The 20,323-nt window shown below is 45.3% G+C and overlaps 1 protein-coding gene across 1 annotated transcript in view; it reads right to left on the reverse strand.

The window, feature by feature from the left end:
* ATP8A2 (ATPase phospholipid transporting 8A2) overlaps positions 1–11,446 on the reverse strand; it is a 448,688-nt gene extending 437,242 nt beyond the window's left edge. The window contains exon 1 of the mRNA XM_043478109.1: positions 11,228–11,446. Coding sequence (XP_043334044.1) covers positions 11,228–11,303 — 76 coding nt within the window. The 5' untranslated portion in view covers positions 11,304–11,446. The remainder of the gene's footprint in view (positions 1–11,227) is intronic.
* Between the last annotated feature and the right edge of the window lie 8,877 nt (positions 11,447–20,323).

Here is a 20,323-nt window from a genome sequence, read left to right on the forward strand (position 1 = left end):
TGAAAATGAATGTATGTCAACGTATAACCGAATCACTTTACTATACAGCAAAAATTAACACATTATAAATTAGCTCTGCTTCAATAAACATTTTTTAAAATTCTGTAGCTTTAAAACCAGAGTTATGCTTCCTCAGTGCATTAAAGAAAAGAAAACTGAAGAATCTTAAATAAGGATCAGCATGATGAGGCTAAAAATAGCTGATAAGAGGCCTGATCCTGCAGCGCCCTGACCTGAATAAATCACCCGCAGTGAGCGAGTCACTCCCCGCTCTGAAGATGCATGAGTATCTCCTGGTATGAAGGTATCAGCTACTGGGAAGAGCAAGCATCTCTGCACTGAGGAGGTGGAATGAGATTCCTGACGTCAGAGGGGAGAAGTGCTGACTCGACATGTCACTTGCTCACCCTGGTTCCCCGGATGACCAGTCTTGGTAATGTGCTTAAAATACTACCATAAACCCAGGATCCTCGGTTCCACTGATGGCTAACAGACAGGAAAGGAAACAGGGGCTCCCAAACGCCCCACCAGAATGTGGGAAATGCGCCATTTGGCATAAGGTTACAAATGACTGGAAAACTTGCTTGCAAATATATAAGCTCTAAATCAAAGTTAATCAAGATTAGGGTCTTTTTTAGGTGAAATTTGATGTTATATTAGATTCTGATTCCTTTTTTTTTTCCTGATTCCTTTTTTATGGTTCAATTTTTTGAAAAAAATTATTTATTTTTGGCTGTGCTGGGTCTTTGGTTTTTTTGGGTTTTTTGAACTTTTTATTTTGTATTGGGGTAAACGGCAACCCACTCCAGTACTCTTGCCGGGAAAATCCCATGGACGGAGGAGCCTGGTAGGCTGCAGTCCATGGGGTCACTACGAGTCAGACACGACTGAGCTACTTCACTTTCACTTTCATGGCTGATTAACAAACAATGTTTCAATAGTTTCAGCTGAACACAAAAGGGACTCAGTCATACATACATATGTATCTATTCTCCCCCAAACTCCCCTCCAATTCAGGCTGCCACATAACATTGAGAAGAGTTTCCCGTGCTATACAGTAAGTTCTTTTTTGTTATTTATTTTAAATAAAGCAGTGTGTACAGAGAGGCATTGAGCAAGGTAAGAGATGAGCTGTCAGAGCAAGAGACGTGCACAGAAACAACACATACACACAGACACACACAGACACATGCACACACGTGCTGATGAATGAATGGAACAATAGGAACACAGCTACGCATGCAGACCCAAGCAGTTGTGTGGGGGGACTGTGTCCCTTCCACTGTCAGAGTATTTTCAAGTGTAACCAACCATCCTCAAGTCCAGGTGAGGGCTCTGTCCAAGGTCCTGCTTCTGCCTTTGTCCTTGATGGTGGAGAGAAGCTCCCAGGGCACGGATGTGAGATCACTTTTATTTTTAGCCTTTCTTAACGGTTGTTGACATTTGCTCTAAGCACTGTCACAGCCTAAAAGGACATAAATAACACCTTGTATGCAGTGCGGTATTGACCAGAGGTTATATTTAGTCCATGTAAAGACCCAGACTGGAAATGTAGAGACCCATCTTTAGAGGTGCTCTGTACACACCACCCACAAATGTTTGAAACCTTTTCAGAGAATAACTTTAACTTAATCCATTTGTCTAGCTGGCACTTATGTTAGATTAGGGTTTGAGATAAAGCATCCATTGTAAAGTAAAATCAATGAATGATAAAATAGCAGAAGTCAACAACTGATGTGCTTATTGATCCCTGTTGGGTAGAAAACAGTCTTGGAGGGAAGACTGATTCTAATAGAAGGTGACAACCTTCAGAGACATCAGAGGATGGAAATCAGAGTGCTTGCTGGGTAATCATGCACACCGGACAACAGCGCAAACAGAACACAAATTAACCAGTGACGACCATGCAGTCGTCTCCCAGTTAAGCCTCCATCATTTGATGCAGACAAGAAAATAACAACGGAAGTTTTTGCCAATTCTGCTGTTTGCAGGATAAGTAGGTGGTGGAACTGACCTTGGCTGATGCTGGGCAGCCTGAGAAAGACCAGACATGCCAATATGAGCTCAATCAGATCACAAAGCCCTCTTTTTAATGGGCCAGGTAACTAATGTGTGCCCCTTTATACATATTACTCACTAATCACAACACTCCATGAACTACACATTTTTTATTTTCATCCTCATTGGTAGTAGAAATAGAGAAAGCTTTGTAATGTCATACAGGTAGCAAATGAGTATCAAAATTTAAATCCACTTTTCTCTAACCCAAAAGCCTGATGTTTTAACCCCCATATATGTGTGACCTCTAGGAATCTTCCAAGTTAGACCAAGTTCAAAAATAATGCATGACAAAGCTCAGCCAAATCTTAATTTATTGAGTACCCACAGGATAGACAGTACAGAAAATGGAAGAAATTAGACCTAGTTCTTTATTTCCACTGGAGGAACAGAAAACAATACAGAATGAATGAACCTGTTCTGTGAATGCAGGTCTGCTACTGAACTAGGCAAGTTGGAAGTGGTGGAAAGTACCCTGGATTTGGAAACTAGCTGTCCTGCTGGAAGTTGACTAGCAAGCAAGACACACCTGGGGTTGGTGTCTCTTCTGTGAAATGAGGGGATTAAACTTTGAGATCTCTTCCAGTCCTTACATTTGTGGTCTTCGCCCTTTCAGCTGCCCCAGTTCTCCTCATTCTCCCCTTAAAACTTGGGGCAGGTCGTTAGGGTAAATCTAGATCCATGTAGGAACGCTTTTTAAAACAAAACAAAATTAAAACCACCTTTGAAGACCAGGAGACCACAGACAAGATGGATGGGTGGGGTATGGATCTGGAGGGCTCTTCTGGAAGAGATGTCAGCCTCTGGGGTTGGTATTTGGTCTGTGTGTCTCCTGCCTGCTCACTGTGGCTAAAGCTTTGCCAATCTATACATTCAGTAAGGCTTCCCTGGTGGTGCAGACAGTAAAGAATCCACCTGCAATTCACAAGACCTGGGTTCGATTCCTGGGTGGGGAAGATCCCCTGGAGGAGGGCATGGCAACCCACTCCAGTATTCTTGCCTGGAGAATCTGCATGGACAGATGAGCCTGGTGGGCTACAGTCCATGGGGTCACAAAGAGTTGGACACGACTGAGCGACTAAGAACACAGCACACATTGAATAAGGCAGGGGTAAACTGCTGCCCAATATCACCAGACATCGTTGTCCACGGAAAACACCTCCACTTCCTGTCCGTCCTCACTCTCACCCCTATCGCACACCCACCAACACACTCAGCGCCTGATTCCCTGCTCACCCACGTGCACCATCTGTGAGGACATGCATCCCGTGTGCCCAGCACATAGCAGGCCCCCATACATATCTGTTCAAATCAATGACTTTGTTTCCCCTTTGCCTCCCTCACCAAACTGAAAGGCTCCACCTCAACCAAACTGTAAGTTCTATAGAGGCAGGAGGCCCCCTCTTAGCAGTCTCATCTCCAGGGAAAATGTCTGAAACACACCAGCACAAAGTATATTTGAGCTGACCAAAGTAAGATCTCATATCCAGGTTAAGACAGGCGTCAAAGATGTCTTGTAGGTGAGAAATAACAACCCTAGAATTATTTTACTCAACAGTATGCAGCTTGGAGGGCTTCCCAGATGGCACTAGTGGTAAAGAACCTGCCTGCCGATACAGGAGACATGAGAGAGGCAGGTTCGATCCCTGGGTTGGGAAGATCCCCTGGAGATGCACGTGGCAACTCACTCCAGTATTCTTGCCTGGAGAATCCCATAGACAGACAGAGGAACCTGGTGGGCTATATAGTCCACAGGGTCACAAAGAGTCAGACATGACTGAAGCAACTTAGCACATGCAGCTTGGCATGAAGTCTTTTTAAAAAAATATTTTATTGAAGTTTAGTTGATTTACAATGTGTTCATTTCTACTGTGCAGCAAGGTGACTCAGTTATACATACGTATATTCTTTTTCACAGTCTCTTTCATTATGGTGGATCACAGGACATTGAATACAGCTCCCTGTGCCGTACAGTAGGAACTGCTGCTTATCCAGTCTATACGTAATAGATTATATGTACTAAGCTCAAGCTCCCAGACACCCCTTCCCCACCCCTCACCCACTTGGCAACCACAAGTCTGTTCTCTATGTCTGTTGGCACATAATCTGAAAGCAGACCCTGACCGCTGATCCCTTCATTGCTAGTTTGCAAAAAATGAGAAGCACACTTCGAAGGGAGTACCCTATTGTCTAAGCTCACCCCTGCTCACACCCTGCCAAGATACATCAAGCAGGAGGTAACGTGCCAAGCACAAAGCTTCTTAAACACAGAGGCTCCGTGGTGTTACAGACAAAGGTGGTGGGCAATCTAATTGCCCTGAAGGAACATCCTATCATGGAAGTTATAATAGCATAATTCAAATGTCTTCAATGGGAATATACCACAAGACCTGGAACATGACAATTAACCATTTGAGCTGATGAAAAATGACTATGCCTTACTTTTGTATATTAAATTTTATACTTTGAGATCATTTCAGATGCACATGCAGTTGTAAGAAATGACAACTGAGGGCTTCCCTGGTGATTCAGTGGTAAAGAATCTGCTTGCCAATGCAGAAGCCATGGGTTTGATCCCTCAACCAGGAAGACCTCACATGCTGTGGAGAAACTAAGCCTGTGCACCACCACTACTGAGCCCATGCCCCCTAGAGCCTGTGCTCAGAAACCAGAGAAGCCACTGCAATGAGAAGCCCATACACTGCAACTGGAGAGCAGCTCCCACTCTCCACAACTAGAGAAAAGCCCTTAAAGCAACCAAGACCCAGTGCAGCTAAAAAAATAAATAAATAAAACCATTTAAAACTGAGACGACATTGAGATTGCATGTACCCTCCAGCTGGTTCCCCCAGTGGCACCATCTTGCAAAACTATAAGGCAGCATCACAAGAAGGATACTGACATGGAGGAACTCAAGACGCAGAAATGCCCATCAGCACAAGGATGCCCATGTTGCCCTGTACCCCTCCCACCCCTGCACCCTCCTGCACCCCAGCAACCACTAGCCAGCTCTCCATTTCTATTAATACAATGTTGCATTTCATGAATGTTATATCAATGGGATCAGACAGCATATAACCTATTGGGACTGGACTTTTTTCACTCAGCAGAATTCTCTGCAGATCCACCCATATTGCTGTACTAGGTTCCTGTTTATTGCTCAGCAGTGATCCCTGGTACAGAGACACCACAGTTCTTGTTCAATCACCCAGCCACAGAAGGACATCTAGTTTTTGGCTATCAGAAGGACATCTAGTTTTTGGCCATCTAGTGCAGCTGCTATGAATATTGATGTACAAGTTTTTGTGTGAAGGGAAGATTCTGTTTCTCTGAAATAAATGCCCAAGGGTACAACTGCTATGTCAAAGGACACTGCAGGTTCAGTTTTGTAAGAAATTGCCAAACGTTCTTCCTGAGTGGTTGGCTGGACCGTTTTACCTGCCCACCACTAAGGTATGAGTGATCCAGTTTCTCTGGACCCTGGCACGTGTTTGGTGATGTCACCACTTTTCATAATAGCCATTCTGATAGATGCTCCATGATTCACTTTAATCAACACAAAGTTCCAGAGGTGAAAGGGAGAGACCCCCAAAACCACCAGGAATCTTGATGTATTTTCTGGTTTCTTATGATTATCTAAAAGGTGCAAGCAAACCAGCCTTTGCCCATACTGAACCGGGTATAGGTAGGAGGGCAAGAGTCCTTCCCTAGTGTAACAGAACTACAGCTTGAGAGCAAACTTCACACTCCAGAAGCACAAGATCCTGGAAGCATCCCCTTATTGCACTTCCGGTAACCATTTATTGGCAGTACTAGCAAATATAATCAAACGGGAAAAAATATTATAGCATTTATAAAGTAGATACTATCGGCAGATACTGAGACTACCTAGGCTTGAAAGTTGTAATGAATCCATAAACTATCAAAATCCTTGCCACTATTATTCAACATAGTTCTGAAAGTCCTAGCTACAGCAATCAGAAGAAAAAGAAATAAAAGGAATCCAGATCAGAAAATAAGAAATAAAGCTCCCACTGTTTGCAGATGACATGATACTGTACATAGAAAACCCTAAAGATAGAATCAGAAAATTACTAGAGCTAATCAGTGAATTTAGCAAAGTTGCAGGATACAAAATCAATATACAGAAACCACTTGCATTTCTATATACTAACAATGAAAAATCAGAAAGAGCAATTAAGGAATCAATGCCATTCACCACTGCAACAAAAAGAATTAAATATCTAGGAATGAACTTACCTAAAGATACAAAAGAACTGTACATAGAAAATTAGAAGACACTAAAGAAAGAAATCAAAGATGACATAAACAGATGGAGAGATAGTCCATGTTCCTGGATAGGAAGAATCAATATTGAGAAAATTACTATACTACCAAAAACAATCTACAGATTTAATGCAATCCCTATCAACTTACCAATGGCATTTTTCACAGAACTAGAACAAAAAATTTCACAATTCATATGGAAACACAAAAGACCCCCAAATAGCTAAAGCAGTTGAGAAAGAAGAATGGAGCTGGAGGAATCAAGCTTCCTGACTTCAGGTTATATTACAAAGCTATAGTCATCAAGACAGTATGGTACTGGCACTAAAACAGAAATATAGACCAATGGAACAAGGTAGAAAGATTAGCAATAAACCCACACACCTATGGGTACCTTATTTTTGACAAGGGAGGCAAGAATATACAATGGGGCAAAGACAGCCTCTTCAATAAATGGTGCTGGGAAAACTGGACAGCTACATGTAAAAGAATGAAATTAGAACACTTCCTAACACCATACACAAAGATTAACTCAAAATGGATTAAAGACCTAAATGTAAGACCAGAAACTATAAAACTCTTTGAGGAGAACAAAGGCAGAACACTTGATGACATAAATCAAAGCAAGATCCTCTATGACCCACCTCCTAAAGTAACAGAAATAAAAACAAAAGTAAACAAGTTGGACCTGATTAAACTTAAAAGCTTTTGCACAGTAAAGGAAACTATAAGCAAAGTGAAAAGACAACCCACAGAATGGGAGAAAATAATAACAAATGAAACACTGACGAAGGATTAATTTCCAAAATATACAAGCAACTTATACAACTCAATACCAGAAAAACATACAACCCAATCAAAAAGTGGGGAAAAGACCTAAACAGACATTTCTCCAAAGAAGACATACAGATGGTTAACAAACATATGAGAAGATGTTCAACATTGCTTATATTAGAGAAATGCAAATCACAACTACAATGAGATATCACCTCACACTGTTCAGAATGGCCCTCATCAAAAATCTGCAAACAATAAATGCTGAAAAGGGTGTGGAGAAAAGGGAACACTCTTGCACTGTTGGTGGGAATGTAAATTGATACAGCCACTATAGAAGACAGTATGGAGATTGCTTTAAAAACTAGGAATAAAACCACCATATGACCCAGCAATTCCACTCCTAGGCATATACCCTGAGGAAACCAAAACTGAAAGAGACACATGTACCCCATTGTCCATTGCAGCACTATTTACAATAGCTAGAACATGGAAGCAACCTAGATGTCATCAACAGATGATGGATAAAGAAGTTGTAGTATATATACACAATGGAATATTATTCAGCCATAAAAAGGAATGCATTTGAGTCAGTTCTAATGAGTTGGATGAACCTAGAACCTGTTATACAGAATTGAGTCAGAAAGAGAAAGATAAATACCGTATTCTAACACATATATACGGAATCTAGAAAAATGGTACTGAAGAATTCACTTATAGGGCAACAATGGAAAAACAGACATAGAGAATAGACTTATAGACATAGAAGGGAGGAGAGGGTGAGATGTATGAAAAGAGTAACATGGACACTTACATTACCATATGTAAAATAGATAGCCATATGGGAATTTGCTGTATGGCTCAGGAAACTCAAACAGGGGCTCTGTATCAACCTAGAGGGGTGAGAAGGGGAGGGAGATGGGAGGGAGGTTCAAAAGGGGGGGAATATATGTATACCTATGGCTGATTCATGTTGAGGTTTGACGGAAAACAGCAAAGTTCTCTAAAGCAATTATCCTTCAATAAAAAATTAATTAAAAAAAAATTCTTAAGACAGCCCACTAGATTGTTGGATACACAATCAATATAGAAACCCCAAAGATTCGCTGCTGCTGCTGCTGCTAAGTCACGTCAATCGTGTCCGACTCTGTGCGACCCCATAGACGGCAGTCTACCAGGCTCCCGTCCCTGGGATTCTCCAGGCAAGAATACTGGAGTGGGTTGCTATTTCCTTCTCCAGTGCATGAAAGTGAAGAGTGAAAGTGAAGCCACTCAGTCGTGTCTGACTCTTATCGACCCCATGGACTGTAGCTAAGATTTGCTAGGCACTAGCAAAACCAATTTAAACTGTAATTTGTGAATAATCCCCCTCCTTTTTTCTTTTAGTCTTTGGATGCATGCTCAGTCATGTCTGAATCTTTGTGACCCCATGAATATAGCCCGTCAGGCTTCTCAGTCCAGGCAAGAATACTGGAGTGGGTTGCCATTCCCTTCTTCAGGGGATCTTCTCCACCTTGGGATAGAACCCATGTCTCTTACATCTACTGCATTGGCAGGCTGGTTGTTTACCTCTAGTGTCACCTGGGAAGGCCCAACAGGCCCTTTAGGCAAGTTCAAATGTGTGCCCCAGAGAGCCCACACTGTCAAGGCCTCCCTCTTCCTTACACAGTGTGTAGTGAAAAAGTGAAAGTCGCTCAGTCATGTCTGACTTTTTGCAATTCTGTGGACTGTAGGACTGCCAGGCTCCTCTGTCCAGGGAATCATCCAGGCAAGAATACTGGAGTGGGTAGCTGTTCCCTGCCCCAGGGCATCTTCCCAACCCAGGAGTCAAACCCAGGTCTCCCACATTGCAGGTGGATTCTTTACCATCTGAGCCACCAGAGAAACCCAAGAATACTGGATTGGGTAGCCTATCCCTTTTCCAGGGGATCTTCCTGACCCAGGAATCGAACCAGGGTCTCCTGCATTGCAAGCAGATTCTTTACCATCTGAGCCTCCAGGAAGTGTAATAGACCCCAAATAAACTCCCATCTCGCAGCCTATCCAAGAGCGAGGCCCCCCCCCATCCTCCACCTCTGGACGTGTCTCCACTGCTCCACCCTGATGACGTGCTCTCTTCTCTGAATCTCAGAACCTCAGAACACTGCCCTCCCTTCTCCCCTGGCTTTTACGTCCATGCCAACAACTGTACAACTGTCACATTAGCCTTAAAACGGCCTTCTAGAACTCATATCCTCCCCCAGCGACCACTCCCCCTCTGCTCCACGCTCCCTAGCAACAAAGTTCACCCCAAAGAGTTTTCTGGTCAAGCTGTTTCCAACGCCTGTCCTCTTTGTCTCTTATGGACATTCTTCCCGGGATCACATAGAATCAGTCCTGCAAGGTCACCAATGCCCTCCCTTTCCTGCTGCTGAACAAACGGATGATTCTCAGGCCTCACCTGTCCTGAGCCTGGGGTGATGCCAGGCCCAGCCAGACACCCCGCTTCCTGGACATGGTCTCTCAGCTCCCTCTGAGCTCACTGACAAACCTCGCAGCCCCCTGCTTCCGCCTGCATCTCCCTGACCTTGAAACGTGGAGTGCCCAGGGCTCTGGGCAAGGACCCCTCTCGTTTTGCCCACATGTAAACACATGGGTTACGTAATCAGCAGGGCTCAGAGCCAAATGAAAGCACAGGCCCCTGGCTCAAAAATCAGGAAGACTTCCGACAGAGCAAGAGCAGGGCCTGAAGGCAAACTGGGGACTCTTTCCAGATGGCAGCCTGAGTGAGTGCTGGTCAAACCCCATCCTGAGAGCCCATCCTGCTGGGCAATCCTCACGGTTCTCCTCTCCTCACCAGCCTGCCTCTCTCCACTGGGCTCTCTGGCTGGCACTTCACAGGTTCAAAACCAAACTCCTGATCTCCTCTCCCCCCCAAAAAAACAGAACCCTGCTCTTCCTGAACTTTTTCCCATCTCAGTAACCATTTCTTGGACCCAAAACCTCCAACTTTGCATCTCCTCTTTCACTTACACCCTCCATCCTAAGCATGAGCAAATGCTGCAGGTCCTACCTTCAAACACAAGGCAGCTGTACCCCCTTCCCCCTTGGCACCCACACAGGGACCATCCGCCCTCCCCCGACCCAGGACTCCGGCAGTCTGGTCTCAGCCCATCAGCCCCCTTATCCTCGGCCGCTGGGATTCTCTGCAAGTGACTCCGAAGGTGCCCCGACATCACTCAAGCCTCGGAAACACCAGTCTAGACTGTCTGATAAGCTGCTTCCCTTTCACATTATTCAGCCACAGGAATAGGGAAGTCACTTATTTTTATATGCCTATTTTCTCAAACAAAATCCGCGGGAGGCTACTACCAGCGACCCCAGCTGCAAGCCGCAAACCCTGCACCTGCCTGTATGTACCTACAAACTTGTCAAGAGCCCCGAAGTGGCACGAAATCTAATCGTTTAGAAGCGCCCTTTCAATATGTTATGATCGAAGGGTATCGATAGAGCATCCTGTATCACCATCACGTGACACCCAGCTCCACAAGCCTGTGGTCCCTACACACGTTTACATAACAAACCACACACGGCTCCTGAGGACTGGCGGCCCGAGGCCGCCCTCGACGCGCCGGGCTGCGTGTGGCTCTAACGACCGGGCCTCCGAGGCGCAGTGCCGCCTCGCGGGGGCGCCGGGCGGCCCCTGGGGGTGGGGGGAGGGAGGGGGTCAGCGGCTCCGGCGTCGCTGCGCGCGGCCGCGGGGTCCCCAGGGAGTCACAGCGCCTGGTGCCCCGCCGCCCCCCACCCCAGCTCTGCGGCAGCGAGACGCGCGGCGAGGCCAGAGGGGCGAGATGCTGGTGCGCCGCCCGCCCCGAGCCCACCGCAGAGGGGACGGGGGTGGGGGTGGAGAGATGGGGGGGCTGGAGGCGAGCCGGACCCCTCGCTTCCCCATCCCGGGGGGACCTGCCCCCACCCCCGGCCTGGGCCTCGCAGCGCTGGGAGGGGTCGGAGGCGCGGACGGAGGGCGGGGCGCTGTGTCCTGACCGCGCCCCTGGCCCGCCCCGCCCGCGCCCCCCCACTCCGCCCGCGCCCCCGCCCAGAACCCCCAAGTCCGCGCCCCCGCTCTCACCCACGGACGCGCGGATCCGCGGCCTCCCGGGCAGGGACATCCTAAGAGCCTGGGCGCGGCCGGGGCCGTTGGACATCGCGCCCCCCGCGGGCGCTGCGCGGGGCTGGGCGCGGGGCCGGCGGCCCGAGGGCCATGGGGGGCGCGCCGGACGGGAGCGGGCGGCCTCTGCGCGGGGCTGCGCCTTCCGTGCCGCTGCGGCGCCCAGTGCGGCGGCGCCGGGGCTGCGGGCTGCGGGCGCGGGGTGCGGGGGGGGAGCCCAGGGCTCCGGGAAGCAGCCGAACGTCACGCAGGATGGGGCGCCTGCAGGTGCGGAGAAGGCGCGGGGCGGGGCAGGGGATCCGTGCTTTGGGGGTTCGCCTCGGGGACGCGCGCCCCTCAGGGACTTTGTCTCTGGTTTCCCTGCACTTGCCGTAGGGCGCTGATGTGAGGCGGTCAGGACGCGTGCTTTCTCTTTTTACGCCCCCTCCCCCGCAGTTTCTGTTCTTCCATTTCCTCCGTGTCCGGTCTGCTGGGGCCTTATGCGGAACCTCACAGGAACAGGTATTTCTAAGGTGCCCGATGGTGGCCTTATCCCCAGTGAAGTCCTGGGTCCCTAGACTCCTACCACCACCCCCACCCCCACCACCACACAACCTCCCTCCAGCTCTACCTGGTGGGTTGTTAAAGCTATAAGACATGTGGGCATCACTTAACGCCGGATACACACACACATACACACACTCACACCTTGTGCCACAGAAACAGAATCATTGAGGGGTGAGGGGACTGGTCCAAGATCACTTGATCTACTTTGGTTGTTTTTACCTTAATGTTGAAACTGGGCTTGGTCCTCCTGGGCACAGTTCCATAAAGGAGGGGGTGAGGGAGGGGGGCACAATCTGTTTAATATCTGATAAAATTCTGACCTCAAAGTGAACACACACACACACACACACACACAACGATGTAAGTAAGAGCCTGCCCCAGCATTTACTGATGCGATCGTTAAGCTTCAAAAAACATAAACATCAGGGTTGTCAAGAACAGAGTTCATGTATAACTCCATGGCTGATTCATGTCAATGTATGACAAAACCCACTTCAATATTGTAAAGTAATTAGCCTCCAACTAATAAAAATAAATGAAAAAAAAAAAAAAAAGAACAGAGTTCAGCACAGAGAATCCTCCCCCAGACGCAAAGCCATGTGGTGCCAAGCTCCCCCTTGGCTGGCCTCTGCCTCCATTCTTAGAAAAAAATGCAGAAGGAATGGACAACTTGCTTTGGAAACTGAGGGCTGGGAATTTCAGCTTCAAGTAGGATTCCTGCCTATCCTGGGCCCTAAAACAAAACAAAACAGGTTCCTGATAAGCAATGAGCCTTTAGCAGGAAGTTGAGGAAGAGGACTTGTTCTGAACTGCAGGGCTGAACTTCAGGGTGGCAGAAGATGTTTTCTTAGGAGGTCATCACAGCTGTTGGGGTGATCCTAAAAGTTTCTATCAGTGAGTTCATCTTTATAAATTTATAAATAAGACTTCAAATGACTTCTCTGGTGGTCCAGTGGCTAATACTCTTCACTCCCAATGCAGGAGACCCGGGTTCAGTCCCTGGTCAGAAAACTAGATCCCACGTGCTCTAACTAAGAGTTCACATGCTGCCACTGAAGAGCCCACATGCTGAAACTAAAAGAACCTCCCTGCCACAGGGAACGTCAAAGACCCCACGGGCTGCAGATAAGACCCAGTGCCACCAAAGAAATATATATATATGTATATACATATGTGTATACATATATATTTTAAGACATTAAACCATTTCTTAAGCCTTTCTTTTCCTCAAGCTAAAACCCTATTTCCTTTTTAAATGTTCATCAAAAGTGAAAAAGTCGCTCAGCTGTGTCCAACTCTTTGCGACCCCAGGGACTATACCCGCCAGGCTCCTCTGTCCATGGGATTCTCCAGGCAAGAATATTGGAGTGGGTTGTCATTTCTTTCTCTAGACCCAGTGCAGCCAAATAAATAAATAAATTTTTTTAAAAAGATTTTAAGCCATTTTTTAACCCTTTATTTTCCTCAAATTAAAACTTCACTTCCTTTTAAAACTGTTCATAGTAGGTATACATATACATGTCTACCTTTTATATATGGATGGGCTTCCCAGGTGGCTCAATGGTAAAGAACCCACCACTGTGGGAGACACAGGAGACACAGGAGATGCGGGTTCGATCCCTGGGTCAGGAACATCCCCTGGAGGAGGAAATAGCAGCCCACTCCAGTATTCTTGCCTGGGAAATCCCATGGACGGAGGAGCCTGGCGGGCTACAATCCATGGGGTCACAAAGAGTCAGACACAACTAGCCACAAACACACGTTTATATGTGATGCATGTCTATAGATATTTGTAAAGGAAAGGCATATATATGGCATGTAAAAAGGCACAGATAAGCGTATAGCTAGCATGCACACCTCTGCTCCCCAGTTTAGGGAACAAACAAATCCAGACACAGAAAGCCACCAGTCCCTAACATCCTTCCTTTCCCTCTGGTCCCCAGACCAATTTCCTTTCAGGCTCTCCTCTGATGTTATTTACAAACTAACAAACCAAAGAGCAACTCTGACAGGATTAGGCAAAGGGTCAGTTCATGGGGTCACAGAGTCAGACACAACTTATTGATTGAACAACAACTGGGAAGGAAGAGCAATCAATGGAAATCTTTATTCCCCTGTTCCTTCTTAAGAACTCTGCAAAGTGCATTTCGAAGACTCTTCTCCAGATTCTTTTCAATGTTACCCATTGTTTTTAGAGAGCAGTGGACCACACCAGACATAGAAAAAGCAATATGGGACTTCCCTGGCAATCCAGTGGTAAAGAATCCACGTGCCATTGCAGAGGACACGGGTTCCATCTCTGGCCCAGAAAGATTCCACATGCCTCAGGGCAACTAAGTCCATGCACCACAACTACCAAGACTGCGCTCTAGAGCCCATGAACCACAACTACTGCAGCCCATGAAGCCTAGAGCCCGAGCTCCACAACAAGAGAAGCCTACGCACCACAAGGAAGGGTCGCGCCCGCTCGTCAAAACTAGAGAAAGCCCGAGAGCTGCAGGGAAGACCTAGTGTGGCCAAAAATAAAAATAAATAAAATTTAAAAAGAAAAGAAAAAGCAACCTGCAGTAGAACTGCCCGTCTATTTTCCTGATGACAAAGTGGTAGTTGTGGCAAGCCCTCCCCCTCAGTCATTCATTCACTTTCACTTCCAGCTGCGATGCTGGCTGCAGCAGGACCGCTGCACATGGCCACTCCTGGTAATCCCGGCTTCCTCACAACATGCTGGCTGGATCCAGGGGTCCCAGGAAAGAGAGGCAGGTGGACACTCTGTCAGCCCTTCCAACCTAAGCTTGGAAATCATGCACCATCTCTCCCTCCACATCCTGTTCGCTGAAACAGCCACAAGGGCCCAGTCAGTCCCAGGGGACAGGAAAGAGAAGACCCCATCTACTGATGGGAGAGTGGCGGGAGTCTGCAAGAGCATGAGGATTGGAAACCGTTGCAGCCATTTTGGGAAATATAGTCTATCAGAACTACCAGGAAGCAATTGTGATTTTCATAAAGTATTAGTGGTAAGTGCAGCAAAATCATAAAACACTTACTGAAAAATTAGTGGAATATGTGCAGAACCTTCACACTGAAAGTAAGGCATTCAGGCTCCCAAAGAACAAAACTGATGACTTACACTGCCTGGTTTCAGGTCTTACTTGAATGTGAACACTACTCAAGACACTGGAGTGTGGACATGGTAGTAGACAGAGCCCAGAAACAGATACCTGCACGTGTGGGGAAATGATTTTGAGAGGTACTAAAGCAATTCAATAGGGAAAAGGTAGTCTTCAATAAATGGTGCTGTGACAACTTGATGTTTATAGGAAAAAAATAACCTTGACCCCCTTAACCATACACAATGATTAACTCAACATGGACTGCAGACTTAAAAGTGAAAACCTAAGCAGAACTTCTAGAAGAAAATGGAGGAGAAAATACTTCCTGTGCTGGGCCACAAAAAGCCCTGATCAGAAAAGGAAAAGCTAATAAATGGAACATCATCAAACGTCATTTCTTCTGCCAAAAAAATGAATAGACCATCCACTGACCAGGAAAAGATATTCACAATGCACCCTTTCAACAAGGACTTGGATCTAGAGTGGATAAGTAATTCCTGCAGCTCACAACTAAAAGAACAGCCCCAACTTGTTCATCATCAGGAAAATGCACATCACAGCAGATACCATGTGATGTTGCTCATGTGTGGAACCTAAGAAAGTGGTACAAATGAACTTATTTACGAAACATAAATAAGTCACCCATGTAGAAAACAAACATCTGGTTGCCAGAGGGGAAAGGATGAGGGGAGGGATAAACTGGGAGACTGGGATTGGTATACACCCACTGCTATATATAAAAAAGACAAGTAATAAGGACCCACTATACAACACAGAGAACTCTACACCATAGTCTGTAATGACCTATTTGAGAATGAAATCTTTTAAAAAGAGGATACATGTGTAACTGATGCACTTTGAGTACACCTGAAACTAACCCAACATTGTAGATCAATTATATTCCAATTTAAAAAAAAAAAAAACAAAACAGTAGTCCACTACACACCCACAGGATGTCAAGGATAAATGACTCCAAATTATTGTGGAGGGTGTTGAGCAACCAGAACTCAGACATTGCTGGTGAGAGTGTAGAATGTTGTAACCACTCTGGAACACTCACAGTCCCTGTAGAAGTTAAATATCCACCTTCCATAAACCCAGAGATACCACTTCTAGGTACTTACCCATGAGAAATGAACACATATTTACAAAAAGACTTGTAAGAGGATATTAATAGTAGTTTTATTGGGCTTCCCTGGTGGCTCAGTGGTAGAGAATCCGCCTGTGATATAGCAGACATGGGTTCAGTCCATGGGTTGGGAAGATCCCTTCGAGGAGGGCATGGCAACCCACCCCAGTATTCTTACCCAGAGAATCCCATGGACAGAGAAGCCTGGTGGGCTACAGCCCATCCCAAAAAGTTGGATATGACTTAGCAACTAAAGAACAATAACAACTTCACACTGGGAACAACCCAACAGGTACCTGGATAAACAATTGCAATATATTCATAGGATATGACTCAGCAGTAAAAAGGGATGCATTTGCAATTACCAATGTATACAACAAGATGGATCTCAACAGCCTGATGTTGAATGAAAGTGAAGGTCACTCAGTTGTGTCAGACTCATTGCGACCCCATGGACTGACTATACATAGTCCATGGAATTCTCCAGGTCAGAATACTGGCGTGGGTAGCTATTCCCTTCCCCAGGGGATCTTCCCAACCCAGGGATTGACCCAGGTCTCCCAAATTGCAGGTGGATTCTTGACCAACTGAGCCACCAGGGAAGCCCAAGAATACTGGAGTAGGTAGCCTATCCCTTCTCCCAGGGATCTTCCCAACCCAGGAACTGAACCAGGATTTCCTGCGTTGCAGGCAGATTCTTTACCAACTGAGCTATGAGGGAAGCTGAATGAAAGCAAGACACAAAAGATTAGATAAAGAATGGTTATCACAGACTCAATGGACATGAGTTTGGGCAGACTCCAGGAGACAGTGGAGCATAGAGAAGCCTGGTTGCTGCAGTTCGTGGGGTTGCAAGGAGTAAGACACAACCAAGCAACTGAACAACAAATGTTAAAATAACCAGATTAATCCCAAGATGAGTTGCTTACGCCAAGCCCCACATCAGCAAACCGAAACTTAACAAAATTTCTATGCTCTATGCTTGACTCTCCCAGAAAAGGAAAGCCTCATCCACCCATCAGGGCTTGTCTGCTCAACACAAGTTTCCTGTCTGCTCCAAGACTTCCCTTTGTTCCTTACAAGGAAAGTAGTGACCGAACAACAACCACCCTGTCTTAACCGATCAGCAAATGCCCAGTATCACTTCCTTGTTCCTGCTCTCTCTGGTCTATAAAAATCTCTTGCAAGGTATTCAACATCACTAATCATCAGAGAAATGCAAATCAAAACAACGGGATCAGCTCACATATGTAAGAATAGCTATCATCACAAAGACAAGAAATACAGGACTTCCCTGGTGGTCCAGTGGCTAAGACTCTGTGCTCCCAAAGCAGGGGGCGCAGGTTCAATCCCTGGTCAGGGAACTAGATCCCACATGCCACAACTAAGATCTAAGGTCCTGTGTGCTGCAACTAAGACAGGATTACAGTCAAATAGATAAAAATAAATGTTTTGTTTAAAAAAAGAAAGGACTAGTGGTCGTGAGGATGCGGAGAAAAAGGAACCCTCATGCACTGTTGGTGGTAATGTAACTGGTGCAGCCTCTATGGAAACAGTATGGAGGGTCCTCAAAAAAGTAAAAATAGAACTGCCATACAATCCAGCAATTCTAGTTCTGGGTATTTATTGGAAGAAAATGAAAACACTAATTTGAAAAGATATAGGCACTGCTGTGGTCACTGCAGCATTGTTTATAACAGTCAAGATGTGGAAGCAACCTAAGTGCCCGTCCATAGATGAGTTGATATAGAAACTGTGGTGTGTTTATATGACATATATGTATACATGTGTGTATATATATATGTATGTATGTGTGTGTGTGTATATATATATATGGAGTCAAAAATGGCACCCAACTCCAGTATGCTAGCCTGGAAAATTCCATGGGCAGAGGAACCTGGTGGGCTACAGTCCATGGAGTTGCAAAGAGTCAGACATGACTGAGTGACTGAGCATATATGTGTGTATATATATATATATATACATACACATACACATGCATACAGAGAGAGGTTATATATATAATATATATATATGTATATATTTCAGGGAAACTAGACCACAACTTTTAAAATGCTAATAAAGGGAATTCCCTGGCGGTCCACTGGTTAAGACTCTGAGCTTCCACTGCAGGGGGCACAGGTTCAGTTTTTGCTCTTGTGTAACTAAGAGCACACCACACTTGTGGTGTGGCCAAAAAAATAAAATCCTAATAAAAGGGAGTTCCCCAGTGGCCTAGTGGTTAGAATTCCAGGCTTTCACTGCTGTGGCCTGGTTCAGTTCCTGGTTGGGGAACTGAGGTCCTGAAAGCTGCACCACCTAACCAAAAAAAATAAAATACTAAATAAAGGAAGCAAGTATTTTAGATGCTTGTCCTGGGATACTCATAATAATGTTATTCCTAATAGCAAAAAACTGAAAAGCAAGCCCAACAGCAAAAGAACGAGCATCCGAGCATCCAGGGCTGGTGTACTGGGATGACCCAGAGGGATGGGATGGGGAGGAAGGTGGGAGGGGGGGTTCAGGATGGGGAACACATGTAAATCCATGGCTGATTCATGTCAATGTATGGCAAAAACCACTACAATATTGTAAAGTAATTAGTCTCCAACCAATAAAAATAAATGGAAAACAATAACAACAACAAAAGAACGAGCACTTAAATAATTTAAAATTCTTTCTAGAAAATGATTCTCTTTAAAAACAAAAATTTTGAAGACTATTTAATGGTTTGAGAAACCATACTATGTTAAGTGAATGTCAAATGTTAAATGAACAGAGAGAAAATGCCACTGTGTATGTTGTGATCTAGTTTTGAATACACATATATAGAAAGTTTCCCTGGTGACTCAGACAGTGAAGAAGCTGCCCGCAATGCGATGCGGGAGACTCAGGTTTAATCCCTGGGTCAGGAAGACACCCTGGAGGAGGAAATAGCAACCCACTCCAGTATTCTTGCCTGGAGAATCCCAAGGACAGAGGAATCTGGCGGACTACAGTCCATGGGGTTACAAAGAATCAGATACAACTGAGCAACTAACACTTTCACTTTCATTTATTACATATGTGTGTGTGTGTATACATATATATACACACGCATCCCCATATCTGAAGAGTGAGGTATTAAAATGTTAGCTGTTATTGCCTCTGGGTGGTGTTTTTTATTTCCTTCTTACACTTGTTGGTATATTTCCATTTTTCACAATACAGTAAGAAAAAGTGTCTTCTTGCACGAGGTGTTGCTCAGAGGTGTCGCTTTGCTGGAATTCCACAGAGAAGAATAGTGCGCTGGGTGAGATTCAGACAGTGACCAGAGCAGGTGCTGGTGACCAGGCTGAGCCTGAGGGTGGTGGGGTCAGGAATGAAGCCCCTCTTGAAGGAAACGCAGCAGCTGCTGCTGAGTGCAGGGGAATTCAACAGCTAACAGGGCAACCTGGCAACCATGAACAGCCAACAGGCATAAAAGCAGATGAACTGGTTTCATAATACTGATAACAACAGCACTTCTGAGTGCTTCCTCCGTGGCAGCAAGAAGCTCAAAGTTTTGCTTGCATGTTTTCTTTTCATTTTCAAACAACACAAAGAGGAAAGCACATTTTTACCTCTGTTGTGTGGATGAGGAAATGCAGGATTAGAGAAGCTGAATAATTTGCCCAAGATCGCACAGGTAGGCAGGACATGGAGCCAGAAAGCGAACTCTTTGTCACCTGTGTCGAGGGGCCACACTCATAATTACTCTCCTCTCTTGCAGCTCCAAAGAGGTCTTCCAACAGAGAGATTGAAAAAAAAAAATCTAGAAGCTGTAATAGCACAAACAAAAAGCACAGTTTTATATAAACAAAATGAAGGACTTTACTAAAGCTTCTGTATTTTCTTTCACATCTGCTGACCAAGGACCAACAAAGGTAAATATTGCTTTGGGGGGAGGGATAAATTAGGATTTGGGATTAACAGTTACACAGTCCTGTAAATAAAACAGATAAACAACCGGACTTGCTGTACAGCACAGGGAACTATATTCAATATTTCATTATCTTGTTATAACCTGTAATGGAAAAGAATCTGAAAAAGGATAGATATATGTATGTGTATAACTGAATCTCATTGCTGTACTCTGAAACACAAGACTGTAAATCAGCTACATTCCAATTTTTTTTTTAAAAAAGGTAACTACAGATTTGAACACATGTACTCTCACATACGATATGAGTAAAAACTCATATTCCACTAACTCTGAGGTTCATCAACCCTCAGTGGACAGACATCTGTGAC

Source organism: Cervus canadensis, chromosome 9 (genome assembly GCF_019320065.1).
Source record: "Cervus canadensis isolate Bull #8, Minnesota chromosome 9, ASM1932006v1, whole genome shotgun sequence".
NCBI classification, from domain to species: Eukaryota; Metazoa; Chordata; class Mammalia; order Artiodactyla; family Cervidae; genus Cervus; species Cervus canadensis.